Source organism: Mustela lutreola, chromosome 6 (assembly GCF_030435805.1).
Source record: "Mustela lutreola isolate mMusLut2 chromosome 6, mMusLut2.pri, whole genome shotgun sequence".
Classification (NCBI taxonomy): domain Eukaryota; kingdom Metazoa; phylum Chordata; class Mammalia; order Carnivora; family Mustelidae; genus Mustela; species Mustela lutreola.
Genome location: NC_081295.1, coordinates 155,225,801 through 155,248,833, shown reverse-complemented (window position 1 = coordinate 155,248,833; position 23,033 = coordinate 155,225,801). Strand labels below are relative to the sequence as shown.

At 46.8% G+C, this 23,033-nt stretch overlaps 1 protein-coding gene across 8 annotated transcripts in view; it reads left to right on the top strand.

Moving 5' to 3' along the window:
• Positions 1-22,564, top strand: part of CARMIL1 (capping protein regulator and myosin 1 linker 1) — a 299,097-nt gene extending 276,533 nt beyond the window's left edge. For 2 of the 8 annotated variants that reach the window (XM_059179496.1, XM_059179494.1), the window contains 6 exons: positions 518-947; positions 7,829-7,910; positions 9,015-9,227; positions 12,331-12,471; positions 14,788-14,937; positions 21,540-22,564. In XM_059179496.1, coding sequence (XP_059035479.1) covers positions 518-947; positions 7,829-7,910; positions 9,015-9,227; positions 12,331-12,471; positions 14,788-14,937; positions 21,540-21,676 — 1,153 coding nt within the window. In that variant the 3' untranslated portion in view covers positions 21,677-22,564. Of the gene's footprint in view, positions 1-517; positions 948-7,828; positions 7,911-9,014; positions 9,228-12,330; positions 12,472-14,423; positions 14,449-14,787; positions 14,938-21,539 lie in introns of those variants that run through there. The other 6 variants (XM_059179498.1, XM_059179497.1, XM_059179495.1 and 3 more) reach the window with 5 other exon arrangements.
• Positions 22,565-23,033: the final 469 nt, after the last annotated feature.

Genomic DNA, 23,033 nt, shown 5'->3' with positions numbered 1-23,033 from the left:
CTCTTGTGTACAACGCTCTGCCAAAGCTCACCGTCCCTGCTGCCTCCTTCAGTGGTGTTCCCTTGAGGCAAAGACCCACATCTTTGTTTGAGTGGCGCACCATCGATGGGATTTCAGATGTGATCTAGTGATGACACAGGGATTGTAGGTGGCTGTGGGGACGGCCGGCCCTTTCCATTGTCAGTCACACTAAATAAGGCCATCTCTGTCCTGTGACTATGTGGAGCCAGCTTTGCTGAAAGGTCTTACAAGTGGAGAGGCAGTTGACCTGAGCGTTAAGATTCAAAAACACCTACCCTTTCAGGTTCTCCTTCTTAGCTGGTGGTGCCTTCTCCTCCTTACCTGCGACTGTGACAACATTCCCCACTTCTATTTATCAAGGGCAAAGACTCAAATTCTTCAACTGCTTTAGAACGGCTGCCAGGGCAGCAGCAAGCTCCGTGTTTGTATTTTGACTGACTCTGGCTAGAACTTTAATTGCAGCAGAACCCACAGTATTTGTTCTTTTGAATCCCAGGAGATCATCTTCAAGAGGCTCTGAGTCCCACGAGCTTAGCGAGGGAGGAGATGAAAAGAAAAAGCGAGACTCTCGGAAGAGCGGCTTTCTCAATTTAATCAAGTCCCGCTCCAAATCGGAGCGGCCTCCCACGGTCCTGATGCCGGATGAACCGTCCTCGCCAAAAGGGGCCGTCAAAAGTCCAGCCACAGACACCCCCAGAAAGGACGCTAAGCCCGCGGAGCATAACGGCAGTTCAGAGCGGACAGAGGAGCTAAAAACCCCCGACTCCCTTGAGGAAGGTCACGGGGAGGACCTGGGCAGGGTGGAGCGGAGTGATGGCAAGAATAGCCCGCAGGGCGGGCGAAGGTATGGGATCCAGGTGATGGGCAGCGGCCTGATGGCGGAGATGAAGGCCAAGCAGGAGAGGAGAGCGGCCTGCGCACAGAAGGTGAGGCTGGGTCCCTTCTGACTCGGTTGTGTGGCTTCGCCCCCTCTTGGTGTTCATTGGTGAGAGAGGTGCAGAGCTAGCCCATTCTGTTCAATACAAATCCAAAACCAAAAGCCTTTTTCCGAAAGAACCCAAAGCACAGATGACGATGCCATGGCCAGTTTTTCCCTCCAGCGCGAGGGTCCGCTCTTCCGAGCCACAGCGTTTGAAGGTAAGTTGTTGGCCGAGAGTCTGCCGGCCTGTCCCCACCTGCGGAGGTGCTTCCTGTGTGAGTCAGGAGCCTGGGACCCCCAATGCCCGGAAATGCGCACAGCTGGGGAGAGCACCAGTCAGTTGAATCCAAGATGAGACCTGAGCGTGACCAGAAACAACGGATAGAGGCTAATAAAGATACCGAAACTGTGGGGGTGCCTGGCTGGCTCCGTCAGTAGAACATGCAACTCTTGATCTCATGGTTGTGAGTTCAAGCCCCATGTCAGGTGTAGAGATTACCTAAAAATTTTTAAAAACCTAAAAAAAAAAAAAAGAAACCAGATTCTAATTATAGAAATAGATCTCCTTTACAGTCTTCTCAGAGTTCCGCTTTCCAAACCTAAAAATTCCTTGCTCTGTTTCAGATTTTAAAGTCAAAAGGGAAAAAGAAGTAAAGGTGTTCTGTTAGAATTAATTAAATTCTTGACCATTGAGATATATTGTGGATTGCTTCAGGAAAAGCTTGATCGTTTCAAAATTGCCAAGTCCTCCCAAAATCAGACTTAATATATCATTTATCCTTCGCACATCTTTTAAAGTAGACATGGTGGTGTTTTTTTCCTTCCATGATCTCTCCTTTCTCTTGTAGCTACTTGAAAGATTATAGCTTTATTGTGATCGCTAAGATCAACATACCCACGGTAACCCGGGTTTTGGGTTTTGCATGTGTATCTGAGCTCTTTTTCATCTACGTAACTGGTTTCCCCAAGAAAGAAAAATTGCTCATCTGTCTTACTTGAAGTATGAGAATAAATGGTTCACCCCAATGAACCGCTGATTTTTAGAAAGTTACTAGTAAACTGTATTATATACCAAGGTGTGGAGGGGTTTTATATGGCTTAACAGCTGATTATTTTTTCATTAAATCCTGCATCCCACATGACTTTACAACTGTTTGCCATAGCTCTCCTACCAGCACAGTAGTTACCCAGCAATTTTCTCATGACAGATCTCTGCTAACTTACTCATTGACCCTTATGGAAGGCCGAGGAGGGTGCAGAGGGCGGGACAATTTAACTGTATTCTGCTAATTCACTGATCAGAGTTCTGAATAAGCACTGTGACCACATCACTGGTGAGTCAGACGCCCAAGGAAATGTTTAAATTTCAATCCATTTTATAGAATTTCTTACAACAGGGAACTGCTGTTTTCACTAATGAGCTGTTTATTTTATTACTGTTTTTTCATGGATGAACAGCTGCTTTTTGGTAGAAAGATGGGCCGTGCTGGAGGGTTTTTTCCATGCGTGTTGGATTGGATACATAAATTTACTCGGAGTGACAACATTCCTGTGGTTTAGGTCTTAGGTGTTGAAGGCTTACAGTAACGAGCTCCTAGCGCCATCTTGTGCCTATTTAGAACAATGTCACATTGTTCCCCAGAGATGGGGACCCCCATCTGGTTGACCCCAGAGATGTCATGGGTTCAGTTCCAGACCAACACAATAAGGAAACTATTGCAGTAAAGCAAGTCAAATGGATTTAGGGGTTTCCCAGTACATAGAAAATCATGTTTATACCATACTGTAGTCTGTTGAGTATGTGACTGTCATTGTGTCTAAAAAAGCCACTGTACCTACCTTATTATTTTTAACTATTTTATCGATAAAAAATACGATCATCTGCGCTTGCTGGTGGGGGGTCCTGCCTCCATGTCGATGGCTGCTGACCTATGAGGGTGGCAGTTGCTCCAGGGTGGGGCTGGCTGTGGCAGTGTCTTAAAATAAGACAGCAGTGAAGTTGGCCACATTGATTAACTCTTCCCCTCACCGATGATTTCTCTGTAGCGTGCAATGCTGTTGGACAGCATCTAACCCACAACAGAGCTGCTTTTGCATTGGAGTGAACCCTCTCAAACCCAACTGGTGCCTTCTCAACTAAGTTTATGTTATAATGTAAATCCTCTGTTGTCATTCCAATAATCTTCACCCCGTCTTCCCCAGGAGTAGATCCCGTCTCAAGAAACCATGTGCTTCGCTCATGTGTCAAAAGCACATCCTCATTCGTTCAGGTCTGATCCCAAGATGGCAGCCACGCTGTCTCCTCTTCAGGCTCCCCTCCAACTCTCTTGCTGTTTCCACCACACCCGCAGGGACTTCCTCCCCTGGAGTCACGGACCCTTCCACATCCTCCACGAGGGTGGGAGTCACCATCTTCCAAAGTCTGTTCATGTTGGTTTTTTGACCTCTTCCATAAATCACACATGTTCTGAATAGCATTTAGAATGTCATATCCTTTCTAGAAGGTTTTCAGTTGACTTTCCCAGACCCATCAGGGGAAGCACTGTGTATGGCAGCATTAGCCTTATAGAATGAATTTCTTACATAGTAAGACTCGAAAGTTGAAAGGACTCCTTGATCCGTGGACTGCGGAATGGATACTGTGTCAGCAGGCATGAAAACAGGCAACCACAGTGCGCTCTCGGGTGACCTTGTGCATTGTCAATGAGCAGTAATGTTTTGAAAGGAATCTTTTGTTCTGAGCAGCAGGTCTCAACAGTGGGCCTAAAATATTCAGTAAACCATGTTATGAATGGATGTGCTGTCCTCCAAGCTTTGTCAGTCATTCATTTCTAGGGCACAGGCAAAGTCGCTTGAGCACCGTTCCTAAGGGCCCTGGGAGTTTCGGAGGACTGAGCATTGGCTCCAACTTAAAATCAGCGGCTGCATTAGGCCCTAAGAAGGTCAGCCTGTCCTTTGAAGCTTTGAAGGCAGGCGCTGACTTCTCCGCTCTAGCTGTGGAAGTCCTAGATGGCATCTTCTTCCAAAGGAAGGCTGTTTGTCTACACTGTCTGTTTCCTAGTGTAGCCACCCTCATTAACTCTCTCAGCTCGATCTTCTGGAGAAATTGCTGCAGCTTCTCCGTCAGCACCTGCTGCCTCACCTTGCATTTTTCTGTTCTGGAACTTCTTCAACTTCATGACACCCCTGCCCTCCGCTAGCTTCAGACTTTTTATCTGCAGTGTCTTCACCTCCCTCAGGCCTTCATGGAGCTGGAGAGTCAGGGCCTTGCTCTGGATGAGGCTTTGACTTAAGGGTAGTGGTGGCTGGTGTGATCGTCTTCTGTCCAGACTGCTCAAATTGTCTCCACGTGAGCCATGTCTGTTTTGCTTTCTTTTTTTTTTTTTTTTTAAGATTTTTTATTTATTTATTTGACAGACAGAGATCACAAGTAGGCAGAGAGACAGGCAGAGAGAAAGGGGGAAGCAGGCTCCCTGCTGAGCAGAGAGCCCCATGTTTTGCTTTCTTAACCATTCATGTGTTCACTGGAATAACACTTCTCATTTACTTCAAGAACTTTTCCTTTGCATTCCCGACTTGGGTAACTCCTTGGCACAAGAGACCTGGCCTTGAGCCTGTCTGGGCTTTCGACATGCCTTCCTCATGAAGCTTAGTCATTTCTAGGTTTTGGTTTAAAGGGAGATGTGTAACTCTTCCTTCACTTGAACACTTAGAGGTCGTTGTAGGGTAATTACTTGGCCCCGTTTCAGTATTGTTGTGTCTTAGAAATAGGGAGGCGTGAGGAGATGTGAGCAGAGGGAGAGAGACGGGGGAACAGCCGGTTGGTGGAGCAGTCAGAACATGAACGACATTTATCGATGAAGTTCACTGCCTTATTTGGGCACAGTTCCTGGCACCCAGAACAATTACAACAGTAACATTGCAGATCACCCTAACAAATAGAACAATCACGAAAGAGTTTGAAATACTGTAAATTACCAAAAGGTGCCACAGGGACATGAAGTGAGCAAATGGCTGTGGGAACAATGCCTGAATTGGAAATTCAAACTGGTCAGGAATGTTCTATCAGAATAATAAAATAATAGGAAGGGTTTTCAAAAATTAGTTTAAGGGACAGCTGGGTGGCTCCGTTAGTCAAGCATCTGAGTCGTGATTCTGGCTCACGTCATGATCTCAGGGTCATGGGATTGATCCCATAGGGTTCTGCACTGCACAGGGAGCCTGCTTGAGATTCTCTCTCTGCCCCTACTGTCCCTCCCCGGCCTCATGAACTCGCTCTCTTAACAACAATCAAACATTAAAAAATTAGTATAAAAATATTTTCCCTAGGGCGCCTGGGTGGCTCAGTGGGTTAAGCTGCTGCCTTCAGCTCAGGTCATGATCTCAGAGTCCTGGGATCGAGTCCCGCATCGGGCTCTCTGCTCAGCAGAGAGTCTGCTTCTCTCTCTCTCTATCTGCCTGCCTCTCCATCTACTTGTGATTTCTCTCTGTCAAATAAATAAATAAAATCTTTTAAAAAAAAAAAATATTTTCCCTAAAATGACTGTATTCTTCATAAAAGCAGCATAAGCCCCATTGGTCAGTATACTGTTGCTAAAATTTATGGTGTCTTCACTCTTGAATAATTTTCTTTACACTCTTCACATTTAATACATGTATTTAAAGGAAAAGAGCCGTGAATGTGAACACATGGCACTTCTCTTTTATTAACCAAGGCGAGTAACAAGTACTGAATGCAGAGAGCCCCCATCTTTTCTTGGGGGCCACCTCCTCAGCTGCTGGCACTCAAAGACAATGGATGTCACAGTATCTTATCCCTATTCCACCCGGTCGCTTTTGATACCTGTTAACTACCTCAGAAAGCTGGGAAGGAGAAAGAAAACACAACTCCTCGGATTATATATTAAATGGAGGAAGCGGGGCACCCGGGTGCAAAGTGTGAGGAGGCCCTGGCTTTCGGAGCCCAGCCCCGCGCTCACACGCCCGAAAGCCAGTGTCCCCTTGGATTCGTGTGCTGGTGGCTTGCTAGTCGCAGCCTAGTCCTGGCCATGGTTAAGCAGCACACCTTCTTACCTGTGTCTGAGCACAGGAGCACGTGGCCCTGCCTTCTGGAGGCCAGGAGATGGGGGGCGGGGTGCTGCTTAGGCCCCGCCTCTGGGCGGGGCTCTGTTCCCGGGCTCGCGCGCCCCGTGCTGGTCCAGGCGGGGACTTCGTGCCTCTCTGCCCCGTGGGATCCGAGGGCTTGCCTGGGACCCTGGAACCGAGGCTTCCTTTCCTTGGGAATCCCGTTTCCTCCGTGACGCCAAACAATGTGCGCGTTCTAGCCATGGAACCTGTGTGCACATTCCTCCTCGGAGACCTGCTAAGCCGCCTTCCGCAAAGGAGCTAACGTTGTCGTGCTGAGGGAGCCTGGGACACCTGCGACCTTGGGGTCGGGGCCGTGGGGTGGCGATCTGTGCCAGGGTCTGGCTGTGGCTGACCGGTACATGTGGTAGATGAGGCAGCTCTGATCTGAGTTTCAGATAACCTCTCGTAGAGCATCACAAATAGTGAGAAGCTGGGAAGCGGCAGCAGCCACTCTGTGCTTCTCAGTTTGTCGGAAGTGTGCCCCCAGTGGGAAGTGACAGGCCAAAGGTCATCAGCCTCCCGGTCTACCTGCCCAGCTGCGTTGTGGTTTTGAATGGGAGGCAGATGCAGATCGTCTTTGTGACTGGGGAACTTGGGCCTTATTAAGCCAACCGTAGATGTTTCATTTCAGGTAACTTTTTGGATCTAGGTGTCGTCCCCCCCCCTTTTAGGTGGGCTCTCTGCACCCCAAGGAAGAGGCGGAGGCCTAGCTTCATGAGTTCCTGCTCCTTCCCTCTAACCTCACCCCCTTTTGCTATCACAGACCCCTTTGCCTGGAGCTCTGGGGTCTTTTTCTTTTTGGAAGTCTTTTATTTTTGCGAGAGAAAGCCTGAGCAGGAGGGGCAGAGGGAGAAGCAGGCTCCCCTGCTCAGCAGTGTGGGACTCGATCCCAAGACCCTGAAATCATGACCTGAGCTCAAAGCAGACACTTAACCCACTGAGCCACCCAGGTGCCCATTTTGGGGTTTTTACAATTAATTCTGTTCATCCATGGCCAATAGATTAAACAATATATTTGTGTCCTGTAGTTTTGCGTCAGTGGCAGGGCAGGCCCTGCTGGCTATGGGTCCCTTTTTGCCTATCTTATACAGTTAAGTTGAAAAGGTTTCCACTACTTTTTTTTTTTTTTTTAAGATTTTATTTATTTATCTGACAGACAGAGATCACAAGTAGGCAGAGAGGCAGGCAGAGAGAGAGGGGGAAGCAGGCTCCCTGCTGAGCAGAGAGCCCGATGCAGGACTCGATCCCAGGACCCTGAGATCATGACCTGAGCCGAAGGCAGCGGCTTAACCCACTGAGCCACCCAGGCGCCCTCCACTACTTTTAAAATTTGATTTGGGGAACTCAACTTGGAGAGAGGGTCCGTCAACTTGCAGAGTGTCCATGCCCCCGCTGCCTGGAGCATCAGGGGCTGCGGAGCCTGTAGAGGTATTCCCACAGAAAACCCCCACAGGAAACTGGAACTGTCCCCAAGCCTCCTAGCTTCCCCTGAGCCCCGCGCACCTGTCATCCCAGGGGAGCATTCTGAGGAACTGACCACCCTCCGGACCCCAGAGCCCGAGCTGTGAACACAGAACAGAACCTGCTCATTCAAGCTTTGTTCCGGAAGGCGGCTAAGGGAGACAGAAGAGGTGGGACACAGTCAGTATGAGAGTAGTAAAGGGGCCGTTACTTGTTGTCATTTATGATCTGCTTATGTTCTTTTTCTTACATCTTAAATAAAGACACACTTTCCTGGGACTGTGTGCTTGAATTTTTCAGAAGCTTGGGAATGAGGCCATCTCTCAAGATTCCTGCAGCCTGGCCTTGGGCAGCACAGAACGTCTGGATGGAGGTGGGGCAGGTAAGACGATCACCCTCTAAGGAAAAGACACTTCCTGTCTGGTTCCAGGAGTCACACATGATTAACAGAAGAAATATCAGAATGAGAGGAGAGTGGGGCCCTGTGTCGTGGATTGTCAGCTTTCCCCTGGATGCCATGTTGCTCTACCTGGGCCATGTCTCCCGCCCTGCTCGCTGTGTGCCGGCACAGGGCACCTTCTCCAATTTCCCAGAGGGAAGAAATGTCTTTGAGGAAAACTCCCAAACTGGGGGCATCTGAGGAGTGGGGGAGGACAGGGCCATGTCTAATGTGTCCGATCAGCCACACTCAGGAGGTGGAAGGTAGCCCATTTGTTTGAGATGAAAGAATGTTCTTTCAGCATGAATGTCCACTACCCTTTGGTCCTCTGACTTTTCAGGTGTAGTTAAAAGAATAAGACATGCTTGAAGGGAACTGAAGAGTAACTTACAAATGACATGTCAGAAACCTGGCTTTGCTGCTTCAAAGTCCTGTGTTGAGCTTGGGTATCTTTATGTAGGAGCCGGAAGGTAGCTCGTGTTCAAGCAGCCGGGGAGGGGTGAGGATGACTTCCAGAAGCTGTTTGCATGATTGGGAGGTTCTAAGTAAAAGGTTCTGGACATCAGTGTAGCTCTCCTTGCTGGGGACCCATAGCCAGACCCCTACCTGCGCATGATTATCCAGAACTGAGGCACCTGTGGTTGGTCGTTCCTGTACCTGCACCTCGTGCCACATCTGAGAAAGAGCTCAGTGCTGCCAATGCCTTCAGCCCTGCGTGCTCTCCCTCCGAGGCCGTTTGGCCTGCAGGACACGGACATGCTTGAACTTGACGCTTGCCAATCTGTGGAATAGTCAGGAGCGATCAGAAGAGCACCACCAAGTTCATTGCATTTCCACAAAGAAGTGTAGTCTTCCAGCGTGTTCGAGTCTACAAGCATGCTGGAATGACGTGCTTCCATATGGAAGTACCTGTGATGAGAAAGTATGGGAGAAGATTACAGCAGTTTGTACCAGACCTCTCCTGGCTGTGAATGATTTCTTCATAGCTTCATAGTTTCTTTCTCCTCCGAGTTTCAAGTGTGCTCTTTGTCCCCATTCTCATCGCAGTGCCTAAGCTACACCCAGGTGTCGCGGAGAGCCGCTTCAGTGTGGGAACACCCGAGAAGAACGCCAAAGCGGAGCCCAAAGCGGACGTGGGCCCCAGGTCGCGGAGCTCTTCCAGCACTCCAACTAGCCCGAAGCCCCCGCTGCAGTCCCCTAAACCCAGCCTGGCAGCGCGGCCCACCATCCCACAGAAACCAAGAACTGCCTCGCGGCCGGGTAAGGTTCTGCTGGGAAGGGGGTGACCCCCGGGTCAGGCGGTTTCCGGGGCTCCCTGGATTGCGACTCCACCCACAGTTCGGGAGCTGCCAGTGATCATGGGCACAGGGGTCTGCAGGAGGGCTCAGAGAAACCTGCCAGCAATTTCAACAGGGACAAAGGCTGAAGAATTTCTATTCTTTTTTTTCTTTTTTTTTAAAGATTTTGTTTATTTGACAGCGCAAGCAGGCAGAATGGCAGACAGAGGCAGAGGGAGAAGCAGGCTCTCTGCTGAGCAAGGAGCCCAATGCAGGTGCAGGGCTCGATCCCAGGACCGTGGGATCATGACCAGAGCTGAAGGCAGACACTGAACCCACGAGCCCCCCAGGCACCCCTGACGAGTTTCTTTATGCAACACCCAGGCGCAGGGCCTCAGAGACTACCCCTGCCTTCAGGCCACAGATTAGAGGGCCACACGAGAGGGCAGCCCTGGGTTGCGCTGGCCCATTGCAGGGTCTCACTGAGCTTCCTGAGAACGGCCTCAAGGGTCTCCACACCCTTCAGGAGGCCCCGCATAAGGATGCAGGCCGTAAATAGGGAGAGCCTAAGTTCTCCTCTTTTTGCCCCATAGTACGTGAAATATTTTGGGTTTAGAACAGGGCTTAGCCATCCATGGGCCTGTTTCTGTAAGCGAAATGCTGGCGGCATGCGGCCAGGCCATCTGTCTCCATATTATGTCCCGCCGCTCGGCGCTCACACGGCAGAACAGAGCTGTTGTGACCGAGGCCGTTTGGCCTGCAGGCCTGAGATATTTACTGTTTGGCCCTTTCCAGAAGTTTGCTGACTCTTGTTTAGAAAATCTACTGGTAGAAGAAACTTAGAAATGGATTAGACTCTGCCTTTTTTTTCTCTCCTACAACTGCTCTTCCCTCGCAGGCTTTTTTTTTTTTCTTTTTCCCCCTTTATTCTTTTTTTCTTTTTTTTTCTCTTTTTTCTCTCTTTTTCTTCCCCCAATGGCCTACTATGAGAATTTTTAAACATTAACAAAAGTAAAATGGATAATGTAATGAACCTCATAGAACCTCTTCATTGTCTTCCCTCGTCGTAAGTAGGCAAGTAAGGGTAAAGGTGCAGCGGGTCAGAGTATCCTCAGCACCGCCATCCCCGCTGATGTTAACCAAACACCGTGTCAAGCGCTGTTCTAAGTGTTTTACGTGGGTGAACTCCGTATGTCCCCACCGCACCTGTGGATGGTGAGGACCCTCAGTTGGACAAGTCCCACAGCTGGTGAGCAGCAGCCAGACGCTCGGACACCCCAGGGTAGGCATGGGTGCTAGAAAGAAAGACACGCAGCTCACCACAGTCATTCATCCACAGGCAGAGGACTGGGTGCAATGAGAAAAAAGGCAGCGTCCTTCCACACACCTTCCACTGTGGGGAATTCCACTGTGGGGACTCATTCCACTGTGGGTCTTTTGTTCACCAAGCGGCCAGCTGGTTAATGCTCGCCGGTCTCCACAGCCCATTCATCCCTCAAGAAACCCAGTGCCTGGTCTCCAAAGCACAGCCGCAGAGGGACCCTGGGGTCACGTCAGGCCTCTGACCCTTGGAGCAGGTCTCTTCGAGCATCCTAAGTCTGCTCAGACCGTTTTACAGACCGAAGTTTGTTATGATGGGAAACACGGAACATTTCTTGGTGCACACAGAGTATTGTTATAATATAAAGAGTGCGGAGAATGAAACCAAAAAATAATAATTGGAAGAATTGTTTTAAATGACTACTCAAAATCAGGCCGGTATTTTCATCGACAAGGTGTAGCTCTAGTCTGTGATAAGGGAACGGCTCTTACAAAACGGACCTAACTCGTACAGTACTTTGGCTCCTCAGTTGGGAATTCTGAATGTCAGATTAGCTGGATTCTGGGTATTCTGTCTCAAGGAGCTTCTCTTTTCAATTTGTTTGTTCAATGTGTTCATTTGTTCTTTAGCACTTACTGGATCAAGACTTGACGTTTGCTTTTCTAGCGCTTGAGAAGTCAGCAGGCACTTCCCGGTCCGCTCGTTTCCTCTCCACAACCCTGAGAGACTGTTCGAGCAGGGAGAGCTCTTTCATAGCTCTTCATCCAGTGGAGCACGTAGGAGAGTTGAATCGGAAGTAGAAGGCTGAACAGAGCCTGACTGAAAATTGTCGTCTTTGTGCACGCACGCACACATGCCGAGTTCGGATAGCTTTGCCAGCCACAGAGCAGAGGAAGGAGAGCGGTTCAGGACATCCTTTCAGTTCAAGTGAGAGAGTACAAACTTTAGGATGAAGAGACTGGCCTGCACATCCTAGCAACGTTGTCGTTTTCTTTCAGCAGGTCAACTGTTAATCTCTTCATTTGTACAGGGATCACCGAAGTCCTTCTAAAAACATTTTTTTTTTCTTAAGATTTTATTTATTTACTTGAGAGAGAGACAGTGAGAGAGAGCACATGAGCGAGGAGAAGGTCAGAGAGAGAAGCAGACTCCCCATGGAGCTGGGAGCCTGATGTGGGACTCGATCCCGGGACTCCAGGATCATGACCTGAGCTGAAGGCAGTTGTCCAACCAACTGAGCCACCCAGGCGCCCCACCGAAGTCCTTCTATTTCTAAAAGTCCGTGATGCCAAGTTATACTTAGTGGTCTCGGTCTATATAGGTGCGCGCACCCACGTTCCTACGTGCATATGTTCGTGTGTATTTCATGACCGCTTCACTGGACTCCGCAGCAGGTAGAAGAAGGAGGGTTATCAATGTCACATGTTTGAGGAATATCCAGCCGCCTCTGAGTCTGAGGCAAAAGGAACATGGAGTTCACTTACAGCATAATTTTCAAATACCAGCTCATTGAAATCCTGTGTCTACAAGATAAATTCACATCTGTGATTTTTAGAGATTTTAACCTTTCCTAAGTTTTAATTACTTTTCCCCCTACTGTTTGTAGATGTTGTCTGCAGCAACACAAAACTTGGGTTTTGGCCAAAAAAGTTCTACAACGCTTTTTTAAAAATTACTGGCCGTTCGTATTTAAAGATTAGCCTGGCTTATGTTTTCGGAATCCAGTCTGTGGAACAGTTTGATTCATGCATTTGTGTCTCTCCAGAGGACATCCCAGACTCTCCATCCAGCCCTGGCTCCTCTAAAATCGCTCTTCTTCCGCCTGTCCTGAAGAAAGTTCCATCAGACAAGGAGAGAGATGGCCAGAGTAGCCCCCAGCCTAGTCCCAGGACATTTTCCCAGGAAGGTAAGAAATGTTTCCAGTACATCCGCTTTCTCCAAGGAGAATCCTTTCAAGAGAAGGGAGTTAATCTTGGACTCAACTAATACCTTAGAGTTTAAATCAGCATCCCTTGGACTAAACTTTTGGAACCAGAGCAGTTTTCTCATTCAGAAACTTGAATCGACATTTTTTATGTCCCTGGATCTTAATGAAAGACCATACACAATGAGTGAAAATATACCAGACACCTGAACCCAAGGTTTAACTTCTTTATAATCACTAGGTGCTCCTGCACGGGCTCCCAGCAGGTAAGGAGTGCCTTAAATACGTTGTGCCTCATCTCGGGGACTTGTAGACCTCTAGGTCCCATTATTTCCCAGAAAAGCTCCCCCCGGTTGTGAATGATCGCAGGCAGCCCCCGCAGGCCCGTGAGACCTGGCAGCTCCTCCTAGCAGCTTGCTCAATCATGAGGTCATGCATTCCTTATTCTCACAAGTGTGGCACCTGCAAGAACACCCTCGGGAAATCATTGTCCCCAGTTGGCTGCACCTGATTTGCTGGGGTTGGAGCAGAGCAAGATATGCCGGGACTTGGCTGCCCTCTCCCTGATCAGTGGAGGCGAGACGTGTTCGGCAACGCACCATTCCTCTCCGCCGCCCCTCCCCACTTCCCTCAATCTGTTAAAAACACTATGGACGGTTGGGTTCTGTCCTTCATACAGAGTAATATAATTGCTGTCTTGAAGTCCCCACCTGTAAGGACATTCCAGAGCCACATGAGTCATCACGCATGACCAGATGGCTCCTGTTATGGTTTGAAGCTGCTTGGTTTTCTTGTAGAGGCCTGATGGATGTAGAATTCCTTGACCCTTCAGGCTCTGACATCTTCTCGCCCTGGCCTCTCTTCTGTTGTTAATGGTAGTCTCGTGTTGAAGTTAATAGAAAGTATTTCTGAGTACTATTTTTGTGGCTTGGGAGAATAATAATAATTCAGAAAAAAAAAAAGAAAAACATTGCCTGCTTTCTCCTCTCCGTTCTGGGGATTCATTTGGTGGGTACAAGCTTCACCCGCAACCTGTGGGCTATAAATAAAAGAAGGTAGAGTTTTGACCAAAGCTGATAGAACACTCATGTCAAGCAGAGCACTGAAAGCCATGAGAGGTAGCCGGTGCCGAGAGTCTATTTACATGGAAAGGACAAACAGAGTTTGCTGTGATAGCCATAGCCCTCGGAAGTCTTGGCGTAGAGGGCAGAACCTTGGCTGGTGGCCAGTCGGACCCATGAGCCAGCAGCAAGTGTCCCGGGCAGCCCCTCCCCCACGCCTACCCTCGTCTTCCCTTCTTTCTGTGACTGCCGACTTCGCATCGTTACCTGTAAGGAAGTTCTGAAAATTGCTTCACTTTTATGAAAAGCTATGTGTGCTAGGTGCCCGGACGACGAAAACAAGGCCGTGAGGAAGCCACTAGCCTCCTGAGCTGAAAATGGGTGTCATGGCGCCCCTGGTTCAAGTGGGTGAACACCAGCGAGCCCTTGCCTGCCCCGGGTCCTGAGCGACGTCTTTGCCCCTCAGACATTCCCGAGCTCTGGGGTAGATGTTTGACACCCTTCCTCATTCTCCCTCGAGAGGGAACACCGAGGGTGATGCATGCCCCCATCTTTCTAGGTAGGGCTGGAGAGTTTTCCCCGGGGGATCCACAATGAGTTAACCACAGAGATCACTGTGGTTGTCACTTGGTATTGGAATTGGACTGAAAATATGCGTGCATCTGAGAGGAGTATGTAAAGTCTGCCCAAGGTGATAAGAGTCCGACCTGTTTGTTTATCAGCTCCCCAGCTCTGCCGGCCCAGGAATGATAGCCGCTCGCGAGCCTTGTCTTTTTCTTTAGAAAATACTCCTGATGTTCTCATTCCTGTTTTCTTGTGCATTATTCATGCTGGTTACTTCATTTCCTTGTTCTGTGCCTCCCTTCGGACTAGCGTGCCCAACTAATTTCTGAAACAGGTAAATTGCTATAATTCTTCTGGTTTGTTCCATAGTGAATGTGATTTTCGTTAATCCATCCTGGAATCAGAAGTGGTAACACGGGGGGCCTTTTGTTAGCACCCCTGGGGGGGCAGACTCAGAGCTCACCTCATGTTTGCACCACATTTCCATAATGTTGGCTGTTGAATTCTGTAGGTGATGGTGTATCTGGGCAGGCCCAACACTGTAGGTTCCTTAAATCCTAAGTGGGGTGGGGTCTCTGATATTTAATTTTTCATCCTAACAGTCGTTAACATTCTTGTCAACACAGTGATGTATTTGCTAATATAAAGGGTAAAACGAATCCCTTTTCCTCAGTAGTGCAAAGAGGAGATTATTACAAAAGACATTCAGATCATGACAGTGACAAGCCTTCCAGTGGAGGGAAAAGATCTTCAAAACTGTACTCCACCATTGCAGAAGAGGAAGTGAATGCAATTGGGCACAGGAAGTCACAGCCAACAAATGGTTAGAGCCTTCGGTTATCATCCCTCGCTGACCCAAAGCTTCCGGACTGGCACTAACAAAACCGAACTTTAATTGAGTAACTTCTCTCCCAGGACCAGTCCAGGGATTAATTCGGACAACTGCTTTTTTGTGTGTTTTTTCTTTTTCCTAAATGGCAACAGGATGGTCCTTCTCTTTGGAGTAAAAAAAAAAAAAAAAAAAGTATGAACTTAAAAATCTAAAATCAGACACCGTCAGGAGGAGGATCAAGTTACTTTGGAGTAGGGTGACTTGTCCTTTCAAAATTTTGTGACCATGTAGGTTCATTTTTATATTTGGGGTCATACCTCCTGTTGTCTCGATCTCTCTACTCTTCTGTTAGATTGTAATTGGGATCGGATCAGAGATTCTGAGAGTAACACAGTTTCTGCCTTTCTCGAGTATTGGCCGTAACACCTTACCTTACACTTTTTTGGGAAAGGAGCCATAAAAAGCCAGGACTAAATGCAGACCTCACACCATGCCCACGACCTCTCCTGGGACATTTGAGGACCCCTTAGGGAGACAGAAAAAGTACCAATTAACTTTTCAACTTCTGAGAACAGTTTATTCAACTTTACAACTCGTTGGCACCTGTCTTCCGTTGGACACTATGGTAAATGGTAATCTCTGCCATGTTCAGTGCAGCTGAAGAGTCCCAGGAGACAAAAAAGGAGACAGATTTCCAGTCGGCTTTAATCTCCAGCAGGGGCGATGTTAGAGCAAGCATAGCTGATCTGGAGAGGAGACGTGTTTTCTGTGACTCAGTACTGATGATCTTCCCGGCTGATCACTTTATAAACTTACCTGGAAAAATCTGAAAGGGCGTCTTTGTATCATAAAAGAAAAAAAGATATATAAAATATCCTGATAAGTGAGATTCCTTGGAAATACTTTTTCCCTTGAAACAGGGCACTTGTCTTCCTGTAAAACTCTATGGGGCAGTTAGCATGTGAGTGTGCTTAGAGTCCCAGTGATGAAGGGCACGGCCCGGCCCCTCACAGCCTTCTTAGCGCCCTGGACAGCAAGTCAGTGGGCATGATCTTATTATGGGGCTCTTTTTTATTGCAAAAGGAGAAGCCATTTTCGAACTCCAGCACTTCCTTAACTGATAGTCTGACTCTCGTGACCCACCCTCCAGCTTAACAACCCACTGAGTCCCCTACGATGGCTCAAATGGGGACCACTGTCTTTGAGAACTTCCCTTGACAGAGGCTTAAAAACCAAAACAACGACAAAAAAGCACCTACGGTGCCCCATGGGCAACTACCTCTGGAGCCAGCTTTCTTGGCCAATGCGGTTGGATGAGCCATAAGCTCTGACTTGCCTGGAGATCTGGCACACACCAGCTAGATGCTGGGGGGACCAGATGGAGTGAAGGACGCTGTCCACAGCATAGGTCACATACGAACGTTCTGCCTGAGCCAGCAGGTAGCACGTGCCCTACCTAGAGAAACTTTTAGAGGATTTCCTGAAACTACTAGGTCAACCATACTTCAATTAAAAATTTAAAATACATAAATACCAGTGATGCCCCAGACACTACTGTGGTTGACCCTATAATCAATCAAACAAACAAACACTATGACCCATTGTTTTTGTACATAAAGTCTTATTGGCGCACACATGGATTTCCTGTGTGTTTGCTTGTAGACACATCCTTACGATAACTTACAATAGACACGTGCTTACAATAACTCTTCTCTCTGTAAGAGATTGCATCTGATATTTTCCAGAACATCTGTTCAAGCGATAGAAAAATTACATCAATGAATGCCCAAGACATTTTCTGAAGAGAGGTAGAGTTCTTCTTAGAGTCTGTTGAAACAGGAGCTCTGTCTCTGTGTGACCTCTTCTGATGAGGTTACACAGATGTTTCTAGAGTTTGAAAATTTGCATTTGAACTATTATATCAGTTGACTTCTCTCAGGAAGAAGGCACCTTGAGGTGACACATTGTCCCTGCTTTTGAGAAGCCACTGAAAACACTTCACACAGCACACACACCGAGACCGCCCCCAGGACCACACTGACCTTGCAGGAAGGCCCTGAGATAGTGAAAAGAGGCTGATGACAGGCATAAACCAAATCATAGGAAGGCAAGGAATTCTGTGCCCTTTGCAGATTTTTCCATGACCTCTTCAGCCTACAGTCCTCACCATCGTGGGCTGCATCCAAGTTTCATGGAATTCAACAGGACCATCTTGTATTTGCTTTTCTGCCTCAGTTTCTTGAAATATGGATGGGAACCCCCAAAAATGTAATTTTTATGGGAGCTTCAATTAAAGTCCTTTAATGTCAGAGATTTGAATTTTGTTTTGTTAGTGCCAACTCCTGTCTTCATCCTTGAGAACCGCAAAGCAGTCTGCTTTCTGAATAGTTAGTTCCTGGCTAACAAATGGCATTCAGCAGAGCGATGCTGTCACACGTGCTGTGTGCCTTCCTCTAAATCCTTCATGAGCAACTTTGTTGATGCTAAAACAGCTTTTTTCTTTTCCTAAATCAAGTACCGTGCAACAAACAGAGGCTGTTGTTCTCAAAGCATGCTGCGTAGTTTTACCATGATTACTGTTTTAATTATGTGGCTATTTCGTTTTGACTTGACAGGTATAAAATGCTTCCTTTTCTTTTACTGGAACTCTCTGTCACTTTTGAATTTCATCCCCTTACCTGTCTTGAGTTTAATGATAAACTGTGATGTTGTCATTAGAGTGTGTCCTATTTTCTTGAAGAAAATAGGTGGTTTTGGCTTTGTGTGTATCACAACGTATCCTGTTTGTACAGGCCGTCTTCTTCTGACATTCCTTTTATCCGTCACCTGCTTCTTCCATTATCCAACCCAGAGCCAACCAGTACCCAGCTTTGGCTTATGGTCTGTAAGCTGGTGCTCTGTTTTACCTTTTTTTTTTTTTTTCCACCAGATCTGGATTCTACTACCCCTAAAAGTTCTTAAAAAAAAAAAAAAAAAAAAAAAAAAATTAACAGTTGGTCTGCAATTTTGGCTCTTACCAGAAAACATTAAAAAAAAAATAATCAGGGCCGGCTACTGAATATTATTTTTAAGGTCATCATGTTTTCCTCCTGGGAAATATGAATGCTCATGGAGCTTAAAATGGAGAAAAGCTGCAGTTTTCAAATTCTGAATTTATATGCACATTTGGAAGCTTTAAAATTAGCACGTGTATATGTGTATACATGTATGTGTGTGTGTGTATGCAAAGTCAAAACATCTTCAAGAATGACAGATTTCATGTTTGAGCCTCTCTGCACCAGTCATTGGCACTGTAGATGGGAGGTGAGTATACACGAAGCGTTTGTGTTGAATAAATTACCTGTTCAGTTACACAAGTATTTTTTATCATTTTAATTTTTTATCATTTTATCATTTTAATGGTGGGATGGCAGTAAACTCATGCATAGATGACACGTATGGAGATGCCCTAACATGTTGGCTTCACGGCTACTTGCATTGAAGAAGTGGAGTGAAACAATCTGATTTTTCTTTTTTATCATGCGTAAAGTCAGGCATTACATCGGGCTGCCTAGCAGAAGGTTCATCTGAATTAGTTTTTTAAAAAAGGGGGAAAAAAGCCTGGATTTTATAAATATTTTTAAATGATTTCCAGAGTTTTAAGTTTCAAGCAGAAACTTAAAGTCCAAATAACTTAAGTCCAAACTTAAGTCCAAATAAGCAGTCTTATTTGGACTGTTCATTAGCAGGAGCTTTGACCAGACCTACTTCAGTATCATTGCAGTCAGCATCCTAATTATATGTAACCAAAACAGTTGGTGCCGGAGGACTGGAAAACAAACTTGACAAAGAACATTCTGCCTGCGACGTTGTTGGCACCCGTGATCTGGGCTGATGAGAAGGCAGGAGTCTGGAGAGTGAGCGGATTGGCTACGGGTCTGATTCTCGTTCCCTGATCTCACCTCCTTCGGTCTCTTGTCTGCTCACGGGCCTCCCTACAACGCCAAGGAAATGCCAGCTAGTTTCATGATCACATTCACAAGTGTTAGAGTTTATTCAGTGAGAGTGAGTATTTTTAGAGTGGACTTTTTAAAGACTTTTTATTTATTTGAGAGAGAGAGAGAGAGAGCTGGGGGGCGGGGGGGGGAGCGAAAGGGAGAAGCCGACTCCCTGCCGAGCAGGGAGCCCGATGCAGGCCTCAATCCGAGGACCCTGGGATCATGACCTGAGCTGAAGGCAGATGCGTAACACTGAGCCACCCAGGGGCCTTAGAATGAATTTTTAAACAGTGTCACTGCCTTAGTGAACTGTTTTGTCGGGCCCCTAGAAAGACCGTGTTATTTGTCTCAGGGACTATGTTGGACAAATTAAAATTTGTGCCTTCATAACTGATACTAAGTCCACATTACCAACCTAAAACCCAGCCTGTTAACCAGTGTTTGCTGCATCTTTCCGGACTCCGCCCCCCGCCCTGACCCTAGCCCTGGAGGACTCAGAATCATTGTCACTTGGATGTGGATTGAAGGACATCGAAGGATAGTCCGCTTTCTGCAGGAAGACTCCTATGTGAGATCTCCCTGAATTTCATTATCATTAGCTGTGCCCCAGCGACCTTGGTCCGTGGTGCTCAGTTTTTACCTGTGGCATAAACATTGTTGATGGCACGAATTTCTCCATTCTTAGAGAGTACTCTGATGTCACAGAACATGAATTAGGCCCGGGATTTTGAGGAAGCTAAACTACTGGAAGGGATGAAAACCTTTTGAATCTAAGAATTCAAGCCAGTATGTTTGCTTTGAAGACAAAAAGCAGTGTATCACCATGTTTATTTCTTCTTTTGAACCTGTAGTGTTGGAAATTTATTTTTGAGTCACCTGACAGGAAAAAGTCACTTTGGTTTTAAGAGGGAATCACTAGAATTTTCTAGCAAGATTTCCCTAGTAATGCTCTATTTGGGGGTCAGATTATTGCAAAGTGTCCTCGCGATGAAGATACCCGCTCCACTTCCTCCTGTGCATATTGCACACGCAAAAGTTGAGAATTTAGAGGACTCTTTGTGTATTACTATCATATTGATTTTACCTTTTTCCCCAAAACTGATTTGTTGACAACTATCAAAGGACATTTATTTTTTTTTACACGATTCAAGCTAAAAAATAAAATCAGTTGTGATATTTCTCCATCACTTTTCCATCTGAGGTGTTAGGTATAAAGAGGTCACATTTTTAAAAATTACTCATTTGGGGGACCCCTGGGTGGTTCAGTCAGTTGCTTAACCTGCCTGTGGCTTGGTATTTTTAATTAAGTGGGATCTGTACGCTAGATGTGTGGTATTAGTGAAGCTGTGCTGTAGTTGTAAAGAACAGGGTCTTTGAAGGAGAGATTCAGTTTATTTATTTATTTTTTTTTAAAAAAAAGATTTTATTTATTTATTTGACAGAGAGAGATCACAAGTAGGCAGAGAGGCAGGCAGAGAGAGAGAGGGAAGCAGGCTCCCTGCTGAGCAGAGAGCCCGATGTGGGACTCGATCCCAGGACCCTGAGGTCATGACCCGAGCCAAAGGCAGCGGCTCAACCCACTGAGCCACCCAGGCACCCGAGATTCAGTTTATTTTTTAAGATTTTATTTGTTTTAGAGAGAGAGAGAGGGCATGTGAGCAGGGAGAGGGGCAGAGTGAGAGAGAATCTCCAGCAGACTCCACTGAATGCAGAGCCTGATGAGGGGCTTGATCTCAGGACCCTGAGGTGAGGTCATGACCTGAGCCAAAACCAAGAGTCAGATGCTCAACCAAATGAGCCATCCAAGCGACCCAAGAGAGATGTCCAGTGTCAACCCAGATTCCACATTTACAAAACCTGTCTTCCAGAGTAGCTGTGAGGAGCAGCAATCATAGAGCGGAGCCTGTCTGACATGACTGGTACCAAAGGCTCCGTTCCAGCAACTGGTCTACCACCATTGCCTTGTCAAGTCGCAGGGGATCCTTCATGTTTATATGTGATCAGAGCAGGGAACAGTCCTGGCACTCCTGTTTTCCAGAGGCTAGTTCCAAAAGAGTTGATTGCACCACCAGTGGTATTCATTCCTTTGACAAGACTTTAAATGGTTGTCTTCCTAGAGAGTAAGACCGAGGTTTGCCAAGGCTTGGAAAGGTCTCACCACAGTTGCTGGGCCCTTCCTCAAGTCCTGGCCCCAGAGCAGAGGCAAGCTAACTCTAGATGGTGGCAGAAGGCATCATGAGGGACATCTGTCTGGCCACACCTCCACCAGGCTCTGTCTTGTTCTCTCGGCCACACAAGGGGCGTGAGGGGTCAGAGGGGCCCTTTCTCTTCCCTTACCCCCAGATTCGCAGCCACAGCTATGAGAGGTTTACCCTCTCATAGACTGGGCTTTTTATGTTTTCTTCTTTTGTTTCTCTTTCTGTTTTTTTTTTTTTTTTTTCTTAATTTTCGTCTCGATTCTCTACACGTAGTTGGTGAATTGTTTCTGTGTCCACTCCCCCCCCCCCCCAAGTCCTCCTGCCTCTTAGAGCCCCTGCATCTCACCCCATTACTGGTCAGGCCATTGACTGTACCTTGTTCCTCAATTATAATGACCCCCTTCCCTTTCTGTTTCAGTTTCAAGGAGAAGCTGGGGCCAGCAGCCCCAGGAGTATCAAGAACAGAAGCAATGGTCATCCAGTAAAGATGGCCGCCAGGGCGGCAAGTCCAGCGACTCTGGTGAAGAAGCGGAAAAAGAGTTTATCTTTGTGTAAAGGTCCCCCGTGCCAACGGCACAGGGTGCTCAGTTAGCCGTCAGAGGGGAATCAAGGGCAGCACCTCTTCCTACTTCCGACGCTCTTCTCTTGGTGCTTTTTTCTTTTCTTTCTCCTTCTTTCTTTACTTACTTTTTGAAAACAGAAATGGACCCGTTGAGGGGTATTCTCCCCACCTTGGCATTTGAGTTTGAAGCATTTCGTCATCTGCCTTCAGTGAATGCCAGCAACTCTCCATGCGTCCTACTTGAATTTTCTCTGAGGCAGCTACAGTTTGCCCTGCAGGATGAGTTTGGGGAAGTAAACAGAGGAACTGGACACATAACTCACGCAGGTAACACCATCGGCTGACCGTGGGGCAGTGCCGTGGGTACCCGTGTCACATCTGCACTTGACTCGATAGATTTATTCTTGATGTATGCAATTGCACATTGTGAGTATATTAACAGAGCACACTAATAAATAATTTGTATAAATTATATATATTAGATCTCGGCTATGGTTTTTACATTCTCCCATGGGGAACTTCTTCCTTCCTGATGTGGAATTGTACATTTAAATTTGGTCGGTGACCTTTGCAGGACCGTCAGTAAGCACAGTGAGGAACAGAGTGAAAGAGGCCCACGGCTGACCCTACCATGTGCCCGGGTTAATGTACATAGTTGATTGGAATGAAGTTTTATGAATGTTTGTGATTTTCGAAGGCCTTTAATTTCTGTCTGCATATTAGCTTTTAATGTATGACTTGAAGAAAGAATACTTTGACCCCTGTAAAAAATCAAAATACTACTCTTTTTAAGACATTTCACAAAAATTCACTTACATTACAGGCTGAGGTATTTTATTCATATGTATATTTATATCAATAAAAAGATTTTACAAGTGGAATTTTGACCTCCTTTGGTTACTCTTTTTTTTTCTTCAAAGGTTTATTTTAGAGAACAGGAGGGGTGGAGGGGGAGAGGAAGAGGGAGAGAGAATCCCCTGCAGACTCCCTGCTGAGCGTGGAGCCTGATGCGGGGCTCGATCTCACGACCCTGAGATCATACCTGAGCTGAAACCAAAAGTTGGACACACAACCAATGGCACCACCCAGGCGCCCCCTCTGGTTACTTTTTAAAGTTAGGATTGGCTTGTGGTAATGAACTTTGTTCTTATTTCTAAAATCCAGAATGAGCACAGACCCCAGATAACCAAACCTGTTAGACTCATAATAAATATAGCTTGCTAGTGCATTGCCTGCTTTCGCCTTTGGGGAAAAAAAAATGAAATTAATCAAAAGTTTATGAGTTTACTCCACTTCCTGTTACCTCAAATCAAGGGTCTTGTAAGGGGGGCAAGCGTGAGCGATGAATGT